General features: G+C 37.4%; 1 protein-coding gene across 4 annotated transcripts in view; it reads left to right on the top strand.

The window, feature by feature from the left end:
• Positions 1 to 1,004: 1,004 nt before the first annotated feature.
• CCDC14 (coiled-coil domain containing 14) overlaps positions 1,005 to 26,060 on the top strand; it is a 49,544-nt gene continuing 24,488 nt past the window's right edge. For 2 of the 4 annotated variants that reach the window (XM_006936118.5, XR_002162477.3), the window contains exons 1-9: positions 1,008 to 1,207; positions 10,494 to 10,549; positions 10,868 to 10,940; positions 11,414 to 11,483; positions 11,577 to 11,696; positions 18,963 to 19,199; positions 19,310 to 19,404; positions 20,308 to 20,806; positions 23,211 to 23,352. In XM_006936118.5, coding sequence (XP_006936180.2) covers positions 1,034 to 1,207; positions 10,494 to 10,549; positions 10,868 to 10,940; positions 11,414 to 11,483; positions 11,577 to 11,696; positions 18,963 to 19,199; positions 19,310 to 19,404; positions 20,308 to 20,806; positions 23,211 to 23,352 — 1,466 coding nt within the window. In that variant the 5' untranslated portion in view covers positions 1,008 to 1,033. Of the gene's footprint in view, positions 1,208 to 10,493; positions 10,550 to 10,867; positions 10,941 to 11,413; positions 11,484 to 11,576; positions 11,697 to 18,962; positions 19,200 to 19,309; positions 19,405 to 20,307; positions 20,807 to 23,210; positions 23,353 to 26,060 lie in introns of all 4 variants that reach the window. The other 2 variants (XM_011285914.4, XM_045037033.1) reach the window with 2 other exon arrangements.

The following is a 26,060-nucleotide window of genomic DNA, read 5'->3' as shown; positions in this document are numbered from 1 at the left end:
ATTTTAGTTTCTGAGTTTTTCTTTTTTCTTTTTTTTTTTTAATTTTTTTTCAACGTTTATTTATTTTTGGGACAGAGAGAGACAGAGCATGAGCGGGGGAGGGTCAGAGAGAGAGGGAGACACGGAATCTGAAACAGGCTCCAGGCTCTGAGCCATCAGCCCAGAGCCCGACGCGGGGCTCGAACTCACGGACCGCGAGATCGTGACCTGGCTGAAGTCGGACGCTTAACCGACTGCGCCACCCAGGCGCCCCTGAGTTTTTATCTTCATTGTAATTAAGATTTTCAAAATCTAGCCCTTCTTATTAAAAAATGTAATTAGTTGGCTTATTTAATTTCTCCCCATATGATTTAAAACACTAACCCCAAACTCAATGTCTTAAACACCAAAGACTAATTTCCATTAAAAATCGTGAAGCATGCTAATGTAAGAATACGGAGTCATTCTTCATTAACAGTAATTACCTCGACTGAAGAGCAAACTATGCATGGAAGTAAAACAAAATCCCAACTAATGAGCACCATTCTGAGATCAAGGGCCACAGTGAATAATTCTGAAATTACAATCAAAATTACACAAAGCTAACCAGACCAAGGATTGACTTTTATTGACTCTCAAAACCAAAATCATTCAAAATGGCACACAAAACACCGAGCCGAGCCAATTCTTTTTGAAACCTGTTGGTCCTCTCCCTCAGTCCCTTCCTCTGGCCCTTGAGAGTCCTTGTCGCCTCTTCCCTGGGCTCACTCAGGGTAGCGGTTCTTCAGAAGTTCTTTCAAGCGTTCAGGAGCCCGGCTCCTTTCGGCCCCGCCCCTCCCGGCTGACCCCGCCCCCTCCTGCCAACCTCGCCCCCACTACCCCGGACCCTCCCCGCCCCGCCCCGCCCCGCCCCGCCCGGCCTGCGGCGTTCTGTGGACTTCTCCCACTTTCTCTGCCAGTGTGTGACGAGCAATGCACCGGGAGGGGTCTATTGCGCAAGCTCAGGGTGCTGCGCTGGGAGTACTGGAGACGACCCGGCAGCACTCACGAGACTATGAGGCGCGACATTCGGCGGGCTCCTTCCCGGAAGCGGAAGCTCGGGGGGCGGGCCAAGGGGATCCGGGAGTCCACGGCGGTTAATTTCTTTTATCGTTTGGCTTTACTTCCCTCCGTCTGGGCTTTTCTGAGGCTGCGAGAGATGGTCAGGTCCGGATCTCGATCGGGCCAGGTGAGGGCTGCGGACCTGAGGCGTCCACTATGGGGGTATAGAGGGACTGAGGGGGCAAGGGCCAGGAGAAGTGCAAAACTCTGAAAAAAATAAAGGCAAAGACAATGTGGCGGCGTTAAAAATGCTGGGAGAGGGGAGTTGGGGGGACACCCAATGTTAACATCCTAACACAGCCGCACTGTCCATAGATGTATGTTCTGTTTTAATTGTAGTCTTCCAGAGCGTTGGCTTTGGAAGCGCCGGTTCGAGGCCAGCCTCCGTCGTGGGTAGGGTGACTTAACCTCTCCAACGCTCAGTATATTGTTGCATCAAATACAGTTTCTTGGCTTTTCCACCAAGTGTTGCTATTAGCTGGTCTTCCGTCACAATTACTGGTATTTACAACTACTTGTAAAAACTAAAGTCTCCCAGTTAGTGCCCCCACCGACAGCCTTACCCTTTCCAAAAGCACCCCCTCGTTGTCACTAAATGATTTATTTTCTGCTTTAAAATCTACACGAATCCTCTTTCAAGGTAAAATCTCAGTTCTTTGGCCTGTCAACACAGCTATTTTTTAATTCCCCTAGTGCATTCCTTACCAGACCCGCCCCCACTCCAAGTGTATCCAGCACTATTCACTGATATGTTCTTCAGTGTCCTGGATGCCCCATGCCCTCTCATGCTTCCATGTCTTTGCACTTTCCTTTCTGTACTGCCTGGAATGCACCTCTGTTCCTGGTACCTCCACTTTCTATCTTTTCCCTCAGCTCAGGAGCTACTCAAGAGCCTTCCCTACCCCTCTCACTTTCCCATTGTTTGGGTGCTCCTTGCTTCCCCCTTTTGTGCTTTGTGCTGACCATTATTAAACTGCTTTTCATACTAGGGACCTTCCTAATCTATATACCTCCCTTACTGCACAATTTATCTCTATATCCTCAAGGCCTGGGATAGCACATAGCATATAGTAGATTTATAGGTAATGAATCAACTATTTCTCACACAGACTCACTACCTGGAGTGATCTTATCCTCTTTAATATATCCACGTCTCTCATTCTCTCACTTGATATCAACTCACCTATGATACTGTCTTCCCCATTAATATTAATCTTAATGCTTTTTAAAAAAATACCTGGCTCAGACTTTCTTCATGAGTACTTCCTGAGCATCCTCACCCTTATAGATCTTTCTCTTACATTGAATGAACTCAGAATACATGCAGTCAGCAAGGGGGAAAACGTGGTTTTTGTAATCATGGTCACCTTCAAGATTCACATTCCAATTCTGCCATTACTATGGTAGTGATATTAAGCAAAGTGCTTTCTACTTCCCTGAGCCTCCTTTCACTTAGCCATAAAGTAGTTGTAAATAGGTATAAAATCCTGCCTCAAAGAATTGGGGAGAATTACATGAGAGAACCTGGTAAAACATCTGTCTCACTCTTGGCATAAATGTGCAACAAAATTTGGTCCCCTTAAAAACAGTTTACGACCATCTTAATGGTAAGAATAGCTAACACTGGGGTGCCTGGGTGGTTCAGTCATTAAGTGTCCGACTTTGGCTCAGGTCATGAACTCGTGGTCTGTGAGTTCAAGCCCCACATCGGCTCTGTGCTGACAGCTGAGTCTGGAGACTGCTTCGAATTCTGTGTGTGTCTCTCTCTCTGCCCCTCCCCTGCTCATGCTGTATCTCTCTCTGTCTCTCAAAAATAAATAAACGTTAAAAAAAAAGAAAAATGGGGCGCCTGGGTGGCTCAGTCAGTTGGGCCTCCGACTTCAGCTTAGGTCATGATCTCTCAGTCTGTGGGTTCAAGCCCCGCATCGGGCTCTGTGCTGACTGCTCAGAGCCTGGAGCCTGCTTCAGATTCTATGTCTCCCTCTCTCTGTCCCTCCCATGCTCACACCTCTGTCTCTCTCATTCTTTCTCTCAAAAGTAAATAAACATTTTAAAAAATTAAAAAAAAAAAAAGAATAGCTAACACTGAGGTAGCACTTGTGTGGTAGATGTTACTCTTAAGTGTTTTTCCACAGTACTTCTAATTCATTTAATATTCATAATAGCCTTATGAAGTAGATACTATTATCATCTCCATTTTATAGATGAGGAAATTGAGTGATGAAGACCTCGAATAATTTTCCTACAGTTACAAAACTGGTTAGCAGTGGAGCAGGATTCAGACCCACATAGTTGGTTCCAGAGTCCCTTCTTTTAAACATTATACTATAATTAGATGTATGACTTTGAACAAGCCTCCTTTCTGTAATTTAGGTTCCTAGCTCACAGAAATGATAAATCATAGGGTGTGGATTAAATTATTCTACAAATGTAATCTTACTTTGCACCTGTTAGTAGGAGATACAACTTGTAAGAAATGCATATATTTTTCTCAAATAGCAAAGGAAAAAAGTTTAATGATAATACCCAGTAGAAGTAAATGTGAGATAAAGAAAAATTATGGTCTCATGCATTGTGGTTTGGGGCACTCCTTTTTGAGAGTGTTTTTGTAAATGGTATCAAGAGCTATTAAATGAATTATAGCCTTTCACCAAATAAATAAGCTTTTAATCCTGAGTATGAAAACGCTTTTTTCTGTACATGGAAATGTTTATTTCAGGCTTGTTTTTCAATTGTGAAAAATAGAAGCAAACCAAGGATGTGTTATATTACTTCCACTCAAGAAAATATTATACAACCATTAAAAAATTTTGTGAAGTTATGTTAATATGGAAAAATATTTAAAAATAAAATCATAAGATTTACTTTTTTGCAACTAGCTAGTCATTATGACTAAGAAAATCCATATGGGAAAAAGATTGGAAGACCCAGTAGCAAAATCTAGTGTCTAGATCTGGTTTCTAAATATCATTCGCTAAAAGGAGCCATGACTTCTAGGAGGAATGGTCAACTCCACAGCTGGAACAGGAAAATTATAAGATGAGCCTGGATACATCAAAATAAAAAGCATCTGCAGAGTAAAGGAAACAACAGAGTGAAAAGGCAACTTATGGAATAGGAAAAAAGATTTGTAAACCCTCTGCCTACTAAAGGGTTAACACCTAAAATATATAAGGAACTCCTACAACCTAATAGCAACAAACCAAATAATCTGATTAAAAAATGAGCAAAGGGCCTGAATAGACATTTCTCCAAAGAAGATACATAAAAGGCACATGAAAAGGTGCTCAATGTTACTAGTCATTAGGGAAATGCAAATCAAAACCACGGTGAGATAACACTTTACACCTCTTTAGATGGCTATTCTCATTGGTGAGAATGTGGAGAAATTGGAATATTTGTACACTTTTTGCAGAAATGAAAAATGGTGCAGCTGCTATGGAAAACAGTATGACGGTTCCTCAAAAAATTAAAAATAGAGCTCTTGTATGGTCCAGAAGTTCTACTCCAGATTTTTTTTCCAAAAGAATTGAAAACATGATCTCAAAGAGATATTTGCACTTCTCTGTTCATTGCAGCATTATTCACATTATTAGTCAAGATGTGGAAACAATCTAAATGTCTATTGATAGTTAAATGGGTAAAGAAAATATGCTATATACACACAATAGAATATTTTTCAGCCTTAAAAATCCTGCCATGTGCAACATGGATGAACCTTGATATGCTAAGTGAAATAAGCCAGTCAAAAGGACAGACAGTGCATTATTCCACTTCCATAAGGGACCTAAGATAGTCACACTCAGAAGCAGAGAGCGGAATGGTAGATGCCAGGGGCTGGTCTGGAGGGAGGGAGAATCGGGGAGTTGCTATCAACTGGTATAAAGTTTCAGTTATACAAGATAAATAAGTTCTAGAGATCTGCTGTACAATATCATACAAGTAATCACCTGTATAGTATTGTGCACTTAAAAATTTAAGAAAGTAGATTTCGTGTTATGTATTCTTACTACAATGAAAACAACAACAAAAGATGAGCCCAGAGCACCTTGTTGCAGAAAGTAAGGAATTGCTCAAAAAATAATGGGCCATGTTGAAATGATACAGGAGCTAGTTTGAAGAGACTACCACTGATAGAATCTGGGACAATTGGAGCATCAAAGTATTTTAAATAATGATGATGATGGATCATAACCCATGGCATAACAGGAATCACTGATCCATACTAACAAACAACAAAGGAAAAGTGCTTACCTACAGTTGAATGCCAACTAATAACTATAGGAGGAAGATGGAAGTTACACAAATCACCATTTCACAAACAGTTGGGATTAAGGCAATCATCAAGGGATGCTACACCTACTGGGTGAATCTGATGAATAGAAGTCTGCATAATCTCAAAGTATCTCCCCATTAATTACTTAATACAATGTTAAAAATACTAACCTTAATACTAACAGTGAAAAACCTGGCAGATGCCATCTTAAATGATCAAAGTTTACATTACCAGTAATGGGACAAACTGGTACCATATGCCTACTTACATTAAGAAGGACAAAATTTCCCTTTTGTGGTATTCCTGCCAAAAATGCACAACCTGAATCTAATTATGGGGGAACATCAGACAAGTCTAAATGTCAAGAGGGACATTCTACAATGTAAGTGGCTTGTACTCTTTAAATATGTGAAGGTTATGGAAGACAATGAGCGATAATCCAAGGAACTGTTCCAGATTAAAGGAGACTAATGAGGTATGACAATTAAATGCAACATATGATCCTGCATTGGGTATGGACCAGAATATTTTTTTTAATAAAGGACATTATTGGAATAATTGGCAAAATGTGAATAAAATCTGTAGTTTATAATATCGTGTCAATATTAATTTCCTGATTTTGATAATTATAGTTATATAAGTGACCTCGTTCTTAGAAAATATTTAGGCGTAAATATTTAATATAAAGGGGTATCATATCTGTAACTTAGCCTGAGATAGTTCAGGAAAACCACTAATACTTAGTATTTCTCTAGTTTTTATTGTATATATTTTGTTTTTGCATATATTTTGAGAGAACATGGCAGATGTAGTAAAATGTCAACAGTTGGGGAATCTGGGTCAAGTGTATATAGAAATTCTTTGTACTGTTATTTCAGAATGAAAATTACAAAAGAGAGTTTTGATGAAAATGTGCCAATATGATAGTTACTTTTTTAGGGTGCTTTTATCCTGGGTAATTTTCATTACCTGACTTTCTGTTATATAAGCTCATGCATGTTTTTTGGAGAAAGATCACGTGTAATCTTACAATTATGCCATACATTTACCTCTGTATACTTTTTGTTTTTAATTTTGAAAGATAATAATTGCGGTAGCTGTTTTCGGACTTGGTCCAGTGTATTGGAATACCATGGTTTGGAATTTTATTACGGTTTTGGCCAGGACACCAACATATGTATATATAAAAGGGAAGGACCCTGAAGGTGTCATGCAGGGACCAGTGGAGCAGTACTATGTAGGATCTTATTTCCTATAAGGTTGTTTCTCTTTACTGGCTTCATGACTCTATCATATCCCAAGTTATCTCAAGAAGAAATATAACTCCATTAACCCAATTTTTAAAATGTATTCTCAGCAGCATACAACTCCAGATTAGTTTGATAGTTACTGCTCAAAGCTATCTTGGGATGAAATATGTCAACATGTAAAGAAAAACCATTAATGTAACTGCCAACAGTGACTACTTGTGAAGGGTGAAATGAGGGGGTGAGTAGGGAATTTAACTCATGTCTTAAAAAAATTTTTTTTTTAACATTTATTCAATTTTGAGAAATAGAGCGTGAGTGGGGGAGGAGCAGAGAGAGGGGGAGAGACAGAATCTGAAGCAGCCTCCAGGCTCTGAGCTGTCAGTACAGAGCCCAATGCAGGGCTTGAATCCACTGACCATGAGATTATGACCTGAGCTGAAGTTGGACGTTCAACCGACTGAGCCACCCAGGCACCCCATTATGTCTTTTAAAAATTGTATTTTAATTAAAAATTTTTTGAATGTTTATTTTTGAGAGAGAAAGCACGCGTGCAAGCTGGGGAAGGGCAGAGAGAGGGAGACACAAAATTCGAAGCAGTCTCTGGGCTCTGAGCTGTCAGCACAGAGCCCAACTTGTGGCTCAGATTCACGACTGTGAAATCATGACCTGAACTGAAGTCAGATGCTTAACCGACTGAGCCACCTAGGCACCCCTAAAAATTACATTTTAAATAGAGATTATATTTATTGATATAAGTTATTAAGATATAAAGAGGCATACCTTGGAAAATCTCCCTTGCTCTGTCCTCTAGATTCTCAGTTTCCCTCCCCAGAGGCAAACACAACGAACTGTTTGTTGCCTAACTTTCAAGATAACATGGATGCATGTTAAAGCAAGTGCATTTTTTTCTTCTACACAAAAATTAGCCCACTTATTTTACTTTTAAAATAAAATTGTTTTTTCAAAAACAATATTGTTATATGAGTTTGAAAAGAAAAAGTGAGGGAATGAGCTGTAGGTAAAGAAGAATGGTAGAGTTTCCATGGGCTGGTCTTGTCAGGCATTCTAAATAATGTGGATAACTATTGTTTAACACACTGTTGGAAGTCCTCGCCTCAGCAGTCAAACAACAAAATGAAATAAAAGGCATCCACATTGGCAAAGAAGAAGTTAAACTTTCACTTTTCACAGATGACATGATACTTTACATGGAAAACCTGAAAGACCACCAAAAAGCTGCTAGAGCCGATACATGAATTCAGCAAAGTTGCAGGATACAAAATCAATGTACAGAAATTGGTTGCACTTCTGTACACCAATAATGAAGCAACAGAAAGAGAAATCAAGAAATGGATCCCATTTACAATTGCCCCAAGAACCATAAAATACCTAGGAATAAGCCTAATCAAATATGTAAAAGATATGTATGCTGAAAACTATAGAAAACTTATGAAGGAAATTGAAGAAGACACAAAGAAATGGAAAAACATTCCATGCTCATGGGTTGGAAGAATAATTATTGTTAAAATGTCAATACTACCCAAAGCAGTCTACACATTTAATGCAATCCCAATCAAAATTGTGCCAGCATTTTTCTCAAAGCTAGAACAAACCTAAAATTTGTATGGAACCACAAAAGACCCCGAATAGCCAAAATAATATTGAGAAAGAAAACCAAAGTGGAAGGCATCACAATCCCACACGTTAGCCTCTACTACAAAGCTGTAATCATTAAGACTGTATGGTATTGGCACCATACACCAATGGACACATACACCAATGGAATAGAATAGAGAACCCAGGGTTGGACCCACAAATGTATGGCCAACTAATTTTTGACAAAGCAGGAAAGAGTATTCAATGGAAAAAAGTCTTTTTAGCAAATGGTGCTGGGAGAACTGGACAGCAACATACAGAAGAATGAAACTAGACCACTTTCTTACACCATACACAAAAACGAACTCAAAATGCATGAAAAACCTAGGTCCCTTGTTGGGACCTCATCAAGATAAAAAGCTTCTGCACTGCAGAGGAAACAACAAAACTAAAAGGTAACCAACAGAATGAGAAAAGATATTTGCAAATGACAAATTAGATAAAGGGTTAGTATCCAAAATCTATATGGAACTTACCAAACTCAACACCCAAAAAACAAATAACCCAATGAAGAAATGGGCAGAAGACATGAATAGACACTTTTCTGAAGAAGACATCCAGATGACCAATAGACACATGAAAAGATGCTCAGTGTCACTCATCATCAGGGAAATACAAATCAAAACCACACTGAGATACCAGCTTACACTGGTCAGAGTGGCTAAAATGAACAACTCAGGAGACTACAGATGCTGGCGGGAATGTGGAGAAATGGAAACCCTCTTGCACTGTTGGTGGGAATGCAAACTTGTGCAGCCGCTCTGGAAAACAGTGTGGAGGCTCTTCAAAAAATTAAAAATAGAACTACCCTACAACCCAGCAATAGCACTACTAGGAATTTATCCAAAGATACAGGAATGCTGATGCATAGGGACACATGTACCCCAATGTTTATAGCAGTGCTTTTCAATAATAGCCGAATTATGGAAAGAGCCTAAATGTCCATCAACTGATGAATGGATAAAGAAGATGTGGTTTATGTATACAATGGGATACTACCTGGCAATGAGAAAGAATGAAATCCTGCCATTTGTAGCAACGTGGATGGAACTGGAGGGTATTATGCTAAGTGAAATAAGTCAGTCAGAGAGAGACAGATATAATATGTTTTCACTCATAGGTGCAACTTGAGAAACTTAACTGAAGACCATGGGGGAAGGGAAGGGGAAAAAATAGTTATAAACAGAGAGGGAGGGAGGCAAACATAAGAGACTCTTAAATACAGAGAACAAACTGAAGGTTGATGTGGGGGTGGGGGTGGGAGAGAAGGGAAAATGGATGATGGGCATTGAGGAGGGCACTTGTTGGGATGAGCACTGGGTATTGTATATAAGCAATGAATCACGGGAATCTACCCCCAAAACCAAGAGCACACTGTATACTCTGTATGGTAGCCAACTTGACAATAAATTTTCTAAATACATACATACATACATACATACATACATACATAAATAAGGATAAGTAGAATCAGAGTTATGAACTCTGCGCTCTATCTTTAACTTACATGTTTTGAAGACTGGGGAATATAGAACATGTTCAGAGATTGAGTTTAGTCCAAATTTACTGTAGTAGGTACCTCTGGTTAAAATAGTATCTCAACCTTATTTTCAGCTTAAACTTCAGGAACAAATATGTCTTGTTTGCTTGACATTTTACTTAGAACAAATAATTTATTGATTTCAATTGATTTCAATTGTAATTGTGGATTTGTATGATATATCACCTTTAAAAAATTAATAACATATATACATCAAATGGAATATTATTCATCCTTAAAAAGGAAGGGAATTTTGACACTTACTACAAGACATTAGATTAAGTGAAATAAGCCAGTCACAAAAGGACAAACACTGTATGATTCCACTTATATGAGCTTCCTAGAGTAGTCAGATTCATAGAGACTCTAAGTAGAAGCGTGGTTGCCAGGCGCTGAGGGAAGGAGTGGATGGGAAGTTAATGTGTAATGGATACAGAATTTCATTTTGGCAAGATGAGAAGGTTCTGGAGATGGATGTTAGGTACAGCAGTGTGAATATATTTAATGTCACTGAATATATTTAATGCCACAGAACTGTGCAATAAAAAGTGGCTACACTGGCAAATTTCATGTTATATTTTTATCACAAAAAGAAAGGAAACAACATTTCAGGTTTTGTCGAGACAACCTACTGAGAATATAATAGAAAAATATGTGTATATTTACTATAATTTAATGCATTATACCATAGGTGATATCTTCAGTGAAACACACTGGGCCTGCTAAATTAACAAATGGAAAGAAAGGGTAAGTACTTAAAGAAGTTCACCACTTGAGAAAATGTCAAGAGAGTTTTTCTTGAGTCTTTGGGCTGGACTAAATTTTGCCTATCCCAGAAAACTAGATAGGTATCTACCTTCACAGACTCTGGGGAGGAACCTTCCATATCTACCCATGTTGATCATCTTAGTGTTTAATAATCTTTATAATCATTAGAAAATCTTATATAAATCCCATCTTATGGACAAGCTTCCTTATTCAACCTTTACTGGGAAGAAAATGACTACTTATATTTTAGAAACAAATTTTGCAGTATGTGAAAATATTAATGAACTTGTTTTCTAGGACACATTTAAGAAAGATATCACGTTTTAATGCAGATTCTGGCTATCCTATCCATTCTGACTCAGAAAGTCAGGTAAGATTAAACTGAATAGATAAAATATATACTATCTTTTTTAAAATGTTTATTTATTTTTGAGGGAGGAAGAGAAAGAGCAAGAGTGGGAGAGGGACAGAGAGAGAGGGGAAAGAGAGAATCTCAAGGAGACTCTGTGCTATCAGTGTAGAGCCTGATGTGGGGCTCCATCTCACCAACTATGAGTTCGTGACCTGAGCCAAAATCAAGAGTCAGAGGATTGACTGACTGAGTCACCCAGATGCCCCTACAATACGCAGTATCTTATTTATTCAGGTAAAAGCTAAAAAGTAGGAATAAAAGTGCAGAGGTTAAGTATTAATTGCCTTAAGGACATATGAAGGCTTTTTGCTTTAAAACATGTTTTCTACTAATAAGAAATTGCTTCTAAAAATTTTTGTAAAACTATATAACTTGTTGTTTTCTGTGCTAAAATTTTATATATGAATTTCTAAATGAGTTTCTCCTTACAGACTGAAACTGTGCAAGGGCTTGATGGCTGTGCTTCTTTGCTGCGGGACATTTTAAGAAATGAAGATTCAGGTTTTTAAATTTTTTAAATGCCCTTTGCTAACCACCTTTTCTAAATTAATAATTCTCTTAATACAAATGAAGTTTTGTTTTAATTATTAATAGGTTCAGAAATAGCATATTCAGAAAATAGATATAATCCCAGATCTTTAGAAGGCAAAAGATTTGGATCCAAAAAGAAAGGACATGAAAAACATGTTCCTTCAGGAGTCCGGAAAGAAATTTGTAAGTATTTTCTCTTTTTTGTTTTTGTTTTTGATGTTTATTTATTTATTTTGAGACAGAGAACGTGCACATGAGCGCACACAAGTCGGGGAGGGGCAGAAGGAGAGAATCCCAAGCAGGCTCCACACTTTCAGTGCAGAGCCCAACTCAGGACTTGATCCCACAAACTGAGATTATGACCCAAGCCCAAATCAAGAATCAGATACTTAACTGACTGAACCACCCAGGTGCCCCTTTTTTTGTTTAAATATAAGCTTTGGGGTACCTGGCTGGCTCCGTCAGTGGAATATGAGACTCTTGATCGTGGGGTTGAGTGTTTGACCCCCATGTTGGATACAGAGGTTACTTAAAGAATAAATAAAATCTTTAATATATATATAATCTTTAATTTGAGGGTTTTGATAAACTATTGGGATTATGCAGTTGGTCTTTCATTTTAATAATATATGGTTATTAAGGTGTATGTGTGTGCTTATGCTTCTCTTTCTCTATTCAGCTTCTAATTACTGGGTAGTTGCTTTGTTTACTATCACTTTCCCAAGAAGAAAAGTAGAAAAAGTGACTGACTGGGTTTTGTAGAAGAAAAGGTTCAAACTCAGAATGACATTTGGGAGGTATATAGAGTTATCTTTGTTCTCCTTACCACTTCTTTCTATAGATAACCACAAATTGGTTTTGTTTCATGTGCATACTTACAGATACTAATTGATTTAAAATCATTTTATGTGTATATATTCTAAGTAGGTTTAGCAACTCAACTTGTTGAGCTGCACAGTTAGAATACATGGTACCTAAGAAGGTAAAATTCCAAGTTGGGTAGGTAAGTAAGGAAAGACAGCCTTCCACTGCTTGATGGTGAATGTAGCCAAGAATATTTTACATCCTCCCTGTTAACTTTGCTGACTTTATAAAGTGTAATAATCCAGCAAACAGTTTAGAACAAACAAGTTTTGATTATGTTGCCCCCTGGAGGCCTGTAGAACAAGATAGCCCAAAATGGAGATGAAAATATCCACAATGGGAATTCAGATAGACAAGAATGAGACTAGCTAGTTCTGTGGTTCAGGCAGGCCAAATATATCAGCGTAGCAGTGCATGATTAGAATCAGCTTAGGCAAGAGGTAAAGTCTAGAAAGTTATCCACAGCAACAGCCCTGAATATTAAGAGATCTGGATCCAGGCAAACAGGCTGAGAAAATGAGAGTAGAGCATTTATAGGAGTAGAGGTTGATGTTCAGAATGTCATGAGTTGGAGAATAAGGCAGAGAACTGAACAACTTACTAATCCATCTTGGAGGGTAGTCATTTTTAGCTTCATATTATCTTTACTTGCACTGTTCAAGAAGGTATTTAGGTGCATGTGGCCATTGAGCACTTGAAGTATGGCTAGTACAACCAAGGAGCTGAATTGCAAATGTTATTTACTTTAATTAACTTAAATTTGAAAACAGATACTTGACCCAGTTATTAGAAAACTTTTAAGCACGTTTGGAATAACTTGGATATATGAATCTACTTTTTCAACTATCAATTTTATTAAATCTAAATTCAGATCAGATATTTCTGATGAAAATTTTGCATCCAAGTTGAGATGTGCTTTGTGTAAAGTACACACTAGGTTTAAAAGATTTAATACAAAAATATCTAAAAATTTTACATTAATTACGTGTTGAAATGTTAATGTTTCGGATATATTGATTTAAATAAAATGTTGAAATTTTACCTATTTTTACTTTTTTAATATAGCTACTGGAAAATTTTTAATTGCATACATGGTTTACATTATATTTCTATTGGGCAACACTGATCTAAACTAGGGACAAGCATAGTATAGCCTGGTTTATTTATAAGTAATGTTTTGTTATTTATTTTGTAAATAAAGGTTTATTGGAGTGCAGCCATGCTAGTTCATTTATGTATTTTCTATGACTACTTTTGTGCTGCAACAATAGAGTTGAGTGTTGTGACAGAGACCATCTGGTCTGCTAAGCCTGAAATATTTATTCTCCAGCCTTTTAAGGAAAAGTGTGCTAACCCCTGGTCCAAATTCTTAAAGCCAAGGTCTATTTACTGGGGCCCAATGGACAAATAAAGGAATGGTAGCACCAATTGCTCATTCCTCTAATCTCCTCTTTTTTTTCTCAAGGCAGGCTATTTCTTGTCCAGGGCATTCCTCTTTAGGGAACTCTCATTTGGAATGTATGTGGCTGACAATGGTGCCATGGTAGCAACTTTCTGGATCCCAGCTTAACTGCTTACTAGTCAGAGTTGCAACAGAAAAGAGATGGCAACACTCTAAGATAATTCAAGGAGGGTTTATTTACAGAGGAACTCATTACAAAGGAGTGAGTGGGGTATAGGGAAACCACAAGGGATTATGCTAGCCCAGTGCAAGCAGCAGCAGCAGAGGCCTTAAGAGATGAGGCTAGGGAGAACTGTTATTTAGAGTAGACTGCCATGAGAAGAGCGATGAGCTTCATTTAAGGAACAAAGCTGACCCAAGTTTCTTCAAAGAGAGGGGTTTGGGAATAAATACTCTGACTTCATGCTTCTTCTTTCTTTGGTACTTGCAAGACTCCCAGTGGGTCAGACCCAATTGGACCCGTTTTGATGTATATCAAGTCTGGGACTTGATTTTTATTCTTACAGGCTAATAAGTTAGCCTTACTGTGTCATGGATGCTGGCAGGAGACACAAGATTCCTGGGTCAGAAACAAAGGACTTTGTTACTCACACAGTAAATAAAGTAAGCAACATGTATGTTAGCGTATTTCCCCCTCACTCCCAATTCCTGTGGGGGTAATGTGATGGACCCAGATGGATGCTGCTCATCCTGTAGGTTTCTTTCAGCTGAGGAACACTGAGCTTGGGAAATCCATTGTGTTGGTAGTGAGCACTTGTCTCAGGGAAACATTACCTTATCCTTTGAGGTTATTCACTACAAACACAACCCTGAGAAATGGCCCAGATAAAGAGCTTAGGTCAAGGCCTTACTTTCTTAGTATACTGAGCAAGACACGTAGGAGCACAAGAGGCCCATGAGGACTGTCTCTTAACAGTGTAATCCATATGGATTAGCATCCCAGGAAGAGCAGTGTGGAGACAAGTAGAGGATGGATTTGGAGGAGCAGATGAGAGAAACCTGGCTTTCTAGATCCTCAGACTCTAGAATTTTAAGGAATTTATTACAGCATGTTAACTAGTATCTTATGTATTATTTCAGTTTTAAGATACATTATCTTACTATTTTATGTTAACCGTCTCCTGGGGTGCGATCTTATGTATTTTCTGTCTGGAACCTGCCTGATCATTGAGTGTCTGTGGGGTCAAGCTCACCCACCTTATGCAGACTGGGAGTAAGGAGGCAGAAAGGCAGTTCCAGAAATGCATGGAGCTTCTTGAGAGTGCTCCTGACATTTAAAGAAAAAACATTTTTTTAATAAGCAACTTTTTACATTTGATAGCTGTTGAATGCTATGGGCACATGGCTATGCTTTCAGTAACATACATCTATTGCTGCCCTCACCTTGGGGAAATAAACTGCTACAGGGAGAGCATTGATTGCCCCCTTCAAGGCTAGGTGTTCTTTTACATATTTCAAAATATAATAGGCATCCAGCAGCTCTTATCTGTAGTGGTTATTTGTTCTATATGAGTGGCAGAAAGTATCTTACCACTGGACAATACTTGTACATCCAAGCAGTAGTGCTTGTATAGAAGCTAGGATTCAAGAACTAAAGAAGTTTTGTGGACTGAATAATGAGTACATTCCTTTCATGAGTTCTAGTTATCAACTGACACCAATTAGACATATCATCATCCTAATGTGTTAGGTAACATTTTCATGTAGGGTGGTTTGGTGTAATGAACAAGAGCAAGAAAATATATCTTATTTGTGTTTGTGTATTAACAGGCTCATTTTGTTGGTGGTGGTTTGGCTGTTTTTTTTTTTTTTTTATTTTAAAATTAGTAGTAATTTAATTGCAGTCTTTTATTTATTTATTTAAAAATTTTTAAGTTTATTTTTTTGGGGGGGTGGGTCAGGGGAGGGGCAGAGAGAGAGGGAAAGAGAGAGTATCCCAAGCCGGATCCACATTGTCAGCAAGGAGCCCAAAGGGGGCTTAAACTCACAAACCATGATATCATGACTTGAGCTGAAATCAAAAGTTGACCACTTAACCAACAGAGCCACCCAGGTGCCCCTAAATGCAATCTTTTATATGAATTTATGGTTTTTACCTTGTCTTGAATAATTTGCTTTAAGATTTGCCTCTTAAATACAAATCTGTAGCATTATCAGTAGAGTTTTGTATAGACTAAGTTAATAAAGGAATAAATTGAGTCATTTTAATTCTAAGGCTTTGATTTTTTAAGAGATATGTTTGAAGTTTATTAATTTATGTTGGATGATGACATCTTCTAGCAGATGCAGAGGCATAATAGTGTAGCTCAGCTTTATCAGAGATTGTGAAAACTACTCCTTGAAAAGAAGGTGAATGAGAGCCAATGCTTGGGACCCCTAACTGTAAAATCTAGAATTCATCAAACCAGGCAATTCTGTCTTATGGGACCAAAGAAAATTCAAGTGCAGAAGAGAGACCAGGAATCAGGAGGAAAGGAAGACCAGTGTGCAGGATGGCCATGGGCTGCCTGTGATCTCATCCTCCACCATTTTAGGTTTCAAAGCTAAAAATATTTTAGAGATACTTTTCCACTTGATTTATTATAAAATTGTATTTCCAATAAGAAATAATTTTTTTGCAGAAATGTTCATTAACCAGTTTGTTGCTCATCTATTCAGATAATGAAGAATAACTTTTTTTTCGTTTTAATCACCTCAGAGGGCACATGTTTAGAGGTATAGTGTTGATATCGGATGGGAATATTTGTGAATATGAAATATTTACTTGTCTGAGTTAAGACTTTGTAGCAATTTGGTAATAGCTCTAACATTAAGTTCTTACTGTGTGCTAGAAGTAGGTGATACTTTTATTATTATCATTTTTATGATGAGGAAGAAGAGGCCAAGAGAGGTTAAGTAATTTGCCAAAAGTTACTCAGCTAGTAACTGTTAGAACTTGTACTCAAGTCTGGGAAATATGTTCACAGGAATAGATCATCTCAAAAGGAAGCATACCCCAAGTCTAAATAGAAGCATCTACTATCTCATCCATTTTCATAGTCAAATGATAATTTAGTAGTTTTTTTCTTTAGATTTTTTTCAATCTTCATTGGTTATATTGTTAATCTGCCTTTAACTTTTTGCTTTTACATGTAATTTATATGCTTTGGCAATGTTTTTATTTTTAGTAAGCTATGTATATTTGGAGAATTCCATACCATTTTTTAAAACTTCACTTTTTAAACAATGAGTAATTGGGGCGCCTGGGTGGCGCAGTCGGTTAAGCGTCCGACTTCAGCCAGGTCACGATCTCGCAGTCCGTGAGTTCGAGCCCCGCGTCAGGTTCTGGGCTGATGGCTCGGAGCCTGGAGCCTGTGTCCGATTCTGTGTCTCCCTCTCTCTCTGCCCCTCCCCCGTTCATGCTCTGTCTCTCTCTGTCTCAAAAAATAAATAAACGTTAAAAAAATAAATAAATAAATAAACAATGAGTAACTTGCATAAATCAGTTGCACAAATTGACAATTTTTTGCGTATGTATACACTCATGTAGCTTCCACCCAGATGAAGATACAGAACATTTTTAGCACCCTACCATGCTTCTGCCCCATCATCATCCTCACCACCTACCCTCATCCTTAAGTAACTAGTTTTCTGACTTCTATCTGCACTGGAGAATTTTACCTATTCTACATTGGAGAATTTTGCCTATATTTGAACTTCATATAAATATACTTATATACTATGTAGTCTGTGTCTGACATCTTTCATACATCATGTCTGTCAGATTCATAGAGGCAGTTGAAAAATGAGTAATTTGTTCTTTTCCATTGCTGCATAGTGTTCCATTGTATGAGTATACCACAGTTTATCCATTTCTACTATTCACGGCTATTTGGATGTTAACATTTTTGGCTACTGCAAATAAAGCTGTTGTGAATATCCTTGTACAGATCTTTTGGTAACCATGAACACTCACACCTGGGAATACATTTGCTGTATCTAGAATATATTTTTAGCTACTACCAAAAGCTAGATATTTTCTGAATTTATTTTGCACCCTGATAACCAATGATCTACCAAGAACACTCTCATTTCTATTAATAATCTTGTAGAAATAAGTTTGTGAAGGGGATCTCATTAGGGAAATAGATCTTGATACTTTTCTCTCTAGATCTCTAGCGTAGTGCTATGTAGAAAACATTGCTTTTCATGTATTAGTTTATTAATTCCAGGTTTCTCCCTTGTACTACTTTGTAGGTAGACTAATAATGAGACTCTATGGGGGCAAATAATGAAGCACAAGATACAGCCCTGCCTAAAGAAGCTTACAGTTTAGTCAGATAGACAAGAGAATGAAAGATAAGCAATATAGTGTAACGTGCAGGTGACATATAACTCATATAGACACTATGTGCTCTGGGATGGTGAAGAGCGGTCATTGGAGTAGAATGATTGGAAAAGGCTTCATGGAAGAGGGAAGCCTTCAGATGAGCCTTGGTGCATGGGTAAAATTGAGTTGGAAGAATGGTTCATCACAAGTAATGTTATAGGAAGGTGAGAGAAGCTTTTTGGGTGTCTAAATTGACTTGACTGGAATGAAAATTTGAGTTGGAAAAAGTTGGTGGGAAAAGTTGGAAACTTTAAATGCCAGGTTAAGATTTTCTTTGAGGGCCCATTGTCTAGATTAAGTACACTTTTATTCTTGGTCTTGGAGCTCTGATTTTTTAAAAAAATGATCCAAGCATTCAAATTTTTACAGACTATTCTGTCTCTCCTATTCCGTTTTCCCCTGAGAGCATGAGCTGGACAAGGAGCAAGGTGAAAGAGTTTTACTGGATTTTTAAAATAACACCCTTAAAGAGGGGTCTTACAATTGAAGGAGAGATTTCACAAATACCATTTAATAGAGACTTTAAAGATGTAGTGTAGATAATTTTTGACTGGAGAGCTTACACAATTCATTAACTACTTTTAAAAGAGAATTTGAGGTGATTTTCTTTAGGGGGTGATAGTGGTAAAGCCCTTCTATAAAGTATATGGTGAATTGAGCTATTTCTGAGAGTCTTTTTCTTCCCTTGTATTTTATGATAAAAGTTTTTGAAGAATCCTATTTCAAGAATTTTTTTTTCCTTCTTCCACATTAGTATCTTCAGATAATAAGAAATATGTACCTAATGAAACTTCTGCTGGAAGTGAGAGAGACTCATCAGATATACCACAGAATTGGTCATTTCAAGATCATTATAGAATGTATTCACCGATAATATACCAAGCCCTCTGTGAGCATGTGCAGACCCAAATGTCACTGATGAATAACTTGGCTTCAAAGAACAACCCTGATGGAATTCCTGCTATACCCTACCATACCATGTCTGGTTCTGGTTAGTATGAATGATGTTTTAAAATGCATGAATATAAACTCTAATTAAGTTTCCTACTTTTTGTAAAAGCAGTATGAGATGTGATAACTTTTCCCCCTCTTACCTTTTAGAGTCTCAGGCAACTCCACATTCTAATTATGGCTTATCAACCTCCACCCCAGTCCAGTTACTTCAGCCTCCATCCTGCCCTCCTATGGTTCATTCTGTGGGTACATTTTATACATTCTACAAATAATTATTTGCCTTTAGAAATTGTCACCTTAAGAGAGAAATTTGAATTTACTGATTGTAGTAATGCCCTAGGATGTAAATACTAATTATTCAAATTACTTTTTACTAGCAATATTTTACCCATTCCTTAAGGACAATGTGGGAGGGGGAGGGAAAGAGATCAGTAGAAAAAAGAAATCACCCATACCTACCACTTAAGCACAATTGCTGTTAACATATTGATAGAGCACTTTCTAATCACTTAATTCTCTGATTTTGTTTTCTGGTTTTTATTTAAGTTTACTTTCTTTTAAGAATATGGTCATAATTAAATTTTATAAGTTTTATATACTACTTTTTTAATTTAGCATTTTACTGTGAACGTGTTTCTGTATTAATATATACCTTTTGTAAATTTTTAATAAGTGAATGAATACTCTAGTTAGTGGATGTACTGTGGTCTATGTAATTGCTCCCCTATGGTTAGACATTTAAGTAATAGCTTTTTACTACCATAACAGTTCTGTAAACATGTTTGTGCAAAAGCTTTTTGTATGTTTGAGCTTATTTTCTTGCAATGCAATTTCCCAAAGTGGAAGTTTGTTTCAGTCCCAAGGTGGACTGATTTTTGATGCCTTTAAACCATATGTGATATTTGTAAACAATTTATTGTAGTCATGGCTTTATAATGTTCCCATATTGCAGGGGGAACTAATTAATAAGCTTGAAAAAACTAGAATATTGTGCTGAGGGGAAATCTGGCTTCCTCACTGGTAATCTATAACTCCATTCTGCAGAAGTCATTTTCTAATATTTCTGGTTTGAGTTGATTATAGTTAATGCCTACAAGTCAGTGCTCACATTTTTGAAGGCTTACCTTGTTTTTTTCTGTCTTTAGGAAGTTCAGACTGATGGTGACAACCAGTTTGCATCACAAGGTAAAACTGCTTCTATGAACTGTACAAACGTTCTACAGAATTCCTTCAGTACTGGTCTTGGAGTTCCACGCAGCCTGCCCAAAAGTGACAGGCCACCTCTTCCACCATTCCAGCAGCTGGGTCTTGTCAGTGGGATTCTGCCACAACACGAAGTTCCTAAGGAACCAGACCTACTAAAATGTTTTCAAACATATATGAATCTATTGCATTCTCGTCAGCACAGTCAGACACACCAAAGCCCCACTCTGTTTCCACCAGCTTTCCTGTCCAGTAATGAAGATAGATGTGCCAAAGAACACATTGGAGAAGTCCCAAGTGAAAGAAAGGATTTAAACATACACGTGCAAGATTCAAGAATAAAGGATGTGCAGAAAGCAAAAAATGTGAACCAGAGTGCTGAAAAAGTCAGAACTATAAAGTATTTGTTGGGAGAGCTCAAGGCCCTGGTAGCAGAGCAAGGTATATGAGCACTTTTAAAATGAATTTCTGTGGTGGTAATGCTAAATAGCAGTATCATATTATTTAGTCACCATTTAAATTTAGAAAAATCAACAGAGTTTGTGATATTTTCCATAGGAATATGTCTTGAGCTAATAAGGAAGTGAGTTGTGCCTATTTTATTGTTTAGATTTTGATCCCTCATGTTTCCTATGGGTTTGAAATGTACAAGAAAGAATCAAAACAGTCTTTTACTTGCAAGCATGTATTCATTCTACTTGATTCCGAAGGACCTTGGAAAGATTCAATCAAAGAGAATTTATAGCCATAAACTTTTAGGGGTTAGAAGACCCCTAAAGATGATTAACTCCCTAGCATAGACTGGTAATTTTTCCTATTTTAAAAAGATGCAGAGGGCGCCTGGCTGGCACAGTCGGTTGAGCGTCCGACTTCATCCAGGTCATGATCTCGCGGTCCGTGAGTTCGAGCCCCACGTCGGGCTCTGGGCTGATGGCTCAGAGCCTGGAGCCTGTTTCCGATTCTGTGTCTCCCTCTCTCTCTGCCCCTCCCCCGTTCATGCTCTGTCTCCCTCTGTCTCAAAAATAAATAAAACGTTAAAAAAAAAAATTAAAAAAAAAAAAAGATGCAGAGATTTTCTTCCTATAATTTCTTTAATAACCAACTGTTGCAAAGGTTTAACAAATCTGACTCGGAGGAGTAATCCAAACTTTTTAATGCCCTTTTCAATTTACTTGTGGTTTTTTTAATTAAATCAAGACAAATGTCTCAGATGGAATTATGAGATATTTGAGCCAAGGTGTATTCATTTGTTTTCATTGTGTGTATATGCTAAATAATGGCTTTCACTTGGAGTGAGTTACAGTTTTGGCATCTTAGAAAACACAGTAATTGATTGTGGAAGCACTGACTGAATACCTAATATTTTCAGACAAAAAGAAATTCCAAATCTTAAAATGTCTTATAGGAAGAACATAGCACTATTAATTTGAAGGCTCAATATATTAAAATCTCTGTGTTTTCAGACTTTCAATTTATCACTATTCTCTTGACCAAATACTGAATCATGATAACAGTAATAATAAGAGTAATAATGTTAGGTATCATTTATTGGATACTTACATGTGCCTGGCACTGTGCTATTTTATATGCATTATCTCATTTAATCCTCACAGCAATCCTATGAGGTATTGTTGTTATCTACAGGTAACTATGGAGAAGAAATCTAGGCTCAAGAGTTAAGAAGTTTGACTAAAACTCTATTGCTAGAAAATGGCAGAGCTCAGGTCTCTGCCTCTAATGCTTATGATCAAAACCATTCTACAAAGGATTGGTAGGGAACTTCTCAGTAATTGTTTACTGTGTGCTCAGATGTTTACTATGTACATATACTTTACATTAGGGGGCTAAAATACCTGTGGGATTGGGGCGCCTGGGTGGCTCAGTGGTTAAGTGTCCGACTTCAGCTCAGGTCATGATCTCACAGTTTGTGAGTTCAAGCCCCGAGTTGGGCCCTGTGCTGACAGCTCAGATCTTGGAACCTGCTGCGGATTCTGGGTCTCCCTCTCACTGCCCCTCCTCCACTCACGCTCTGTCTCTCTCTGTCTCTCAAGAATAAATAATAAAACATTAAAACACCCGTGGGATTGAGTCACATTTTATAATTTAAAATATACTTTCTACTTCTTTAGGGTATAAGAGAGTTAATACTATAATTATTAAATGTTTTCAGTCGACAGAAAATTTGAATGGAAATGAAGGGGCAAATACAAAAGGACAAAAGATCTAAAATCCACCTACCTGTCTGTTTGCCACCTCTAAAACCATGCACTCTCCACAATTAATAGCAGAAATGGTACTGCTTTTGATGCAACACCAAATAAGGTGTGACTGGTTGTTTTAAATCTACTTTATAATATTAAATACTAAAACCTTATCAGAGAAGATCCTCCCTCAATATTTTGCCAAATTGAATCACCTAAAGAGAATTATTTGCTTATGCCAGGATCAAAGGTTGTGTTGTAAATGTTAATACTGTAATCAATTCTAGGAATCCCTTCAGCAATGATAAGGAATCCAGTAGTCCTTTGGGAATATGAATATGAACTGGGAGACATAGTTATCTTCTTACTAGACTCTTTAACTGGAAAAAAACCCAAAACACTAATAATTCTGTGATTGAAGATTAATCTTTAGTTTACTGAATTTCTTTAGAATTCTTTTGAGTAAGCAAATTCAGGCAGAAAAGAGGAAAATAAAATTTATATATCAAATTTATAAGTAATCAAGTTGTTTAGAGCAAGTATGTACTTATCTGGGAAATTTTCTTTTTTAGTAATATGCATAAATAATCTTATCCAAAAGCAATTAATGGTATTGTTTTTATTATTTCTTTGCCCGTACATAGAGGATTCAGAAATTCAGAGATTGATTACAGAATTGGAGATGTGTATATCTCTGCTTCCAGCAATAAGTGGAAACACAAATATTCAAGTTGAAATAGCACTGGCTATGCAACCACTAAGAAGTGAAAATGCCCAGTTACGCAGGTAAGCATTGTTCTTTGCATATTTTTGTCATTTGCAGAGATGTCCCATGGCCAGAACAAAGGTGCGAAATGAGATATCTAGGACTCTGTGTGAAAAATAGATTTAGTATTTTATTGTGTTTCTACTTTTACCTCTCCATTTCTAAACATTGCCAGCGTTCTCTAACTTCTGTTGCTTCTGCTCACTGGTACATCTTTCCTCCCACCTCCTTTACCTCCATCGTCACTTGGTCATAGGGTACAGAGGAAAAATGAAGTTCCTCAAGGTATTTGTCAGGCTAGTCTAGGCTCTGCTGCAATATGAAACTTAAGAATCTCAGTGGTATAGCACGGTGAAAGTTTCTTTCTCCTTCATGCCGAGACCAGCATGGGCCGTCATCCTAGGACGCAGGATTTAGATTCCCTCTATCTTCTGAGGCCACTGTCTCCTAAGATAATGTTTTTCAGGGAAAAGAGAACATGGATCTGGCACACAGTCTCTGTACCTCCCAGCCCAGAAGCGACAGTCTCACTTCCACTTCTATTTTGTGGGCTAAAATGGGGCAATGACACATATGGCCGTGCCTAATGTAAAGGTCTGGGACATAACATTTTCCCATACTGCCCGTGCACCCCGGAAGGAAAGGAGAACCTGATGGGGGTGAGCACCAGTAGCTCCACCACACTCAGTCACAGAAAAAACTCACTTAAATTCTTAGATATTTTGTCTTTTGGCTATCATAACTTATGTTGGAAACCATTTGCATATTATTAGCAATATCCTAACTTTGCGTGTTTCAGCGATGACCACCAAGGCCACTACTCCAGGGTTTATACTTTGCAGAGAATTAGAATCCATTTTCAGTGCTTCTGCAGCACTGCAGTGTGAGTGCGTCCTGAGAAGGTATTAAGAGTTGTATGAGCTGTAGACATTGTATTGGGTAGGACCTGCAAGGACCTGCACAAACATTTTTGAGAAATCAGAAAGCAGTAAAATAGGATTCCTAGTTGGGAGAGCAGCTTAAATTTATAGATCTGGAGCCTGCAAAGGCATGACACCTAGTGAGATTTACTTGCTTAGGATTATTTCTCTAATGGTCATTAGTCTCTAAGATACTATGATATAAGATGAGGTTGCTGGTTTTAAATTTTAATAATAACGTCTTCAGTTCTGACCTAAGCGATAGCATTAATTTTTCAAAATAAAAAACAAGTATGAATAATAGTAATGGTAATAGCCAGGAGTATTACTAACATTTATTGAATGTTTCTGATGTGCCAGGTTATGTCCTTTATATATGTCATCTCTTTAAATTCTCAGAATGGCTCTGTTGTGTTATTCTCATTTACACATGAGGAAACCAATGCACAGAGAGGTTATATAATTTATCCAATGTCATGTATATAAGAAGATTCAAACCAGGCAGTTTGCTTTTAGAGGCCAAATTATCTTAATTTGTACACTTCTGCATTGCTTTTGCTAAGAAGTAGAATCTAACTTACTTATACTTCAGTACTTCAATATTTAAGTGTATTTTGTGGAACAAAACTGTACTGTAAGCTGTTTGAAAGAAATATGTTTTTAAAGGTATGACTGTCAAGTAATTTTTTTTTTCTTAAATAAACATACCAGAACTTAGTCTCAGACTATTGTCTGTTTTAACATGTGCCGATGGGAAGTATCAGGAGTTCTTATTTATTTTCCTTCTTTAGAACATTTTAGAATTGTTTTAGGAGCTAATTTACAAGCCACTCAGGAAAATGAGACATACTACTTTATTGGTCACTGCTTGTGTTTAATTTTTTAAAAAGATATTAGTTTGATGTTCAACCACTTTCTTCAGACATGGCACCAGGTCTTTTTGGTTCTGTGTCCTTAGAGGACAAAGATTATATAGCATACTATTCCCACTGTTTACTTGACCTTCTAAAAATGAAATTATTGAAAAATAAAGAATTTGTCTGTTTGTCTTTTTAGTGGAATGAGGTTTCCAGCAGAGGTATAGGAAGTTTTGTGCCTCTTTGGTAACTTTATTTGGAAAGAGTCATCTGTAATTTCCATTATACATAGGTTTATTAAAAAGTGTTTTTCAGCATTTTCGATCAAAAACATTTTTTTTTTCTGTCCGGACATTTAGAAACTACGTGTTTCTATTTAGCCAGAAAAGTGATCTTTCAGGACTTCTCTTGGAGTTTATTGCCATCTTGTGGCTTAAAAAAAATAGCCAGGTGCAATGATTCTATGGTATTTGGGCATGGCAATTTGGGCTGCACAATTTTTATTTGGAACTTCTGATAAAATCCTCAACATTTAGCCTTCCTCATCCCTTCCCATGAAATATCTATAGTGCCCAATTCATTGTGACCCCCAAAAGCCCTGGCACATTCCCAGATTTCCTGCATGAGGTTTTGCAGGGGTACTACTTTCAGTTAAGAACTATTGAGCTAGAGAGTTCCTTAATATTTATAGGGTAGGTTAGAATTCATGACCACTTCCTGACTTTAGACTCAAGTCTGAGACCACTGTGTACTCACAATAGAACAACAACAACAACAAAAATGAAATAGAAGTGAGTGAGAGGAGACATGGGTGGCATTTGGTCTTTGGGCTTAGTCATTTGACAGATGGTACATAATTCTCTCAGATGGAAGCCACTGGAGGAAAAATATATTGTTTATTTGTTTATTCATGTTATTTTTGAGTTCGAAGATAGGGAAAGCCTGTGAGTT

This window comes from Felis catus, chromosome C2 (genome assembly GCF_018350175.1).
Source record: "Felis catus isolate Fca126 chromosome C2, F.catus_Fca126_mat1.0, whole genome shotgun sequence".
NCBI classification, from domain to species: Eukaryota; Metazoa; Chordata; class Mammalia; order Carnivora; family Felidae; genus Felis; species Felis catus.
The sequence above is the reverse complement of the archived record's forward strand: the minus strand, read 5'-3'. Positions and strand labels throughout refer to the sequence as shown.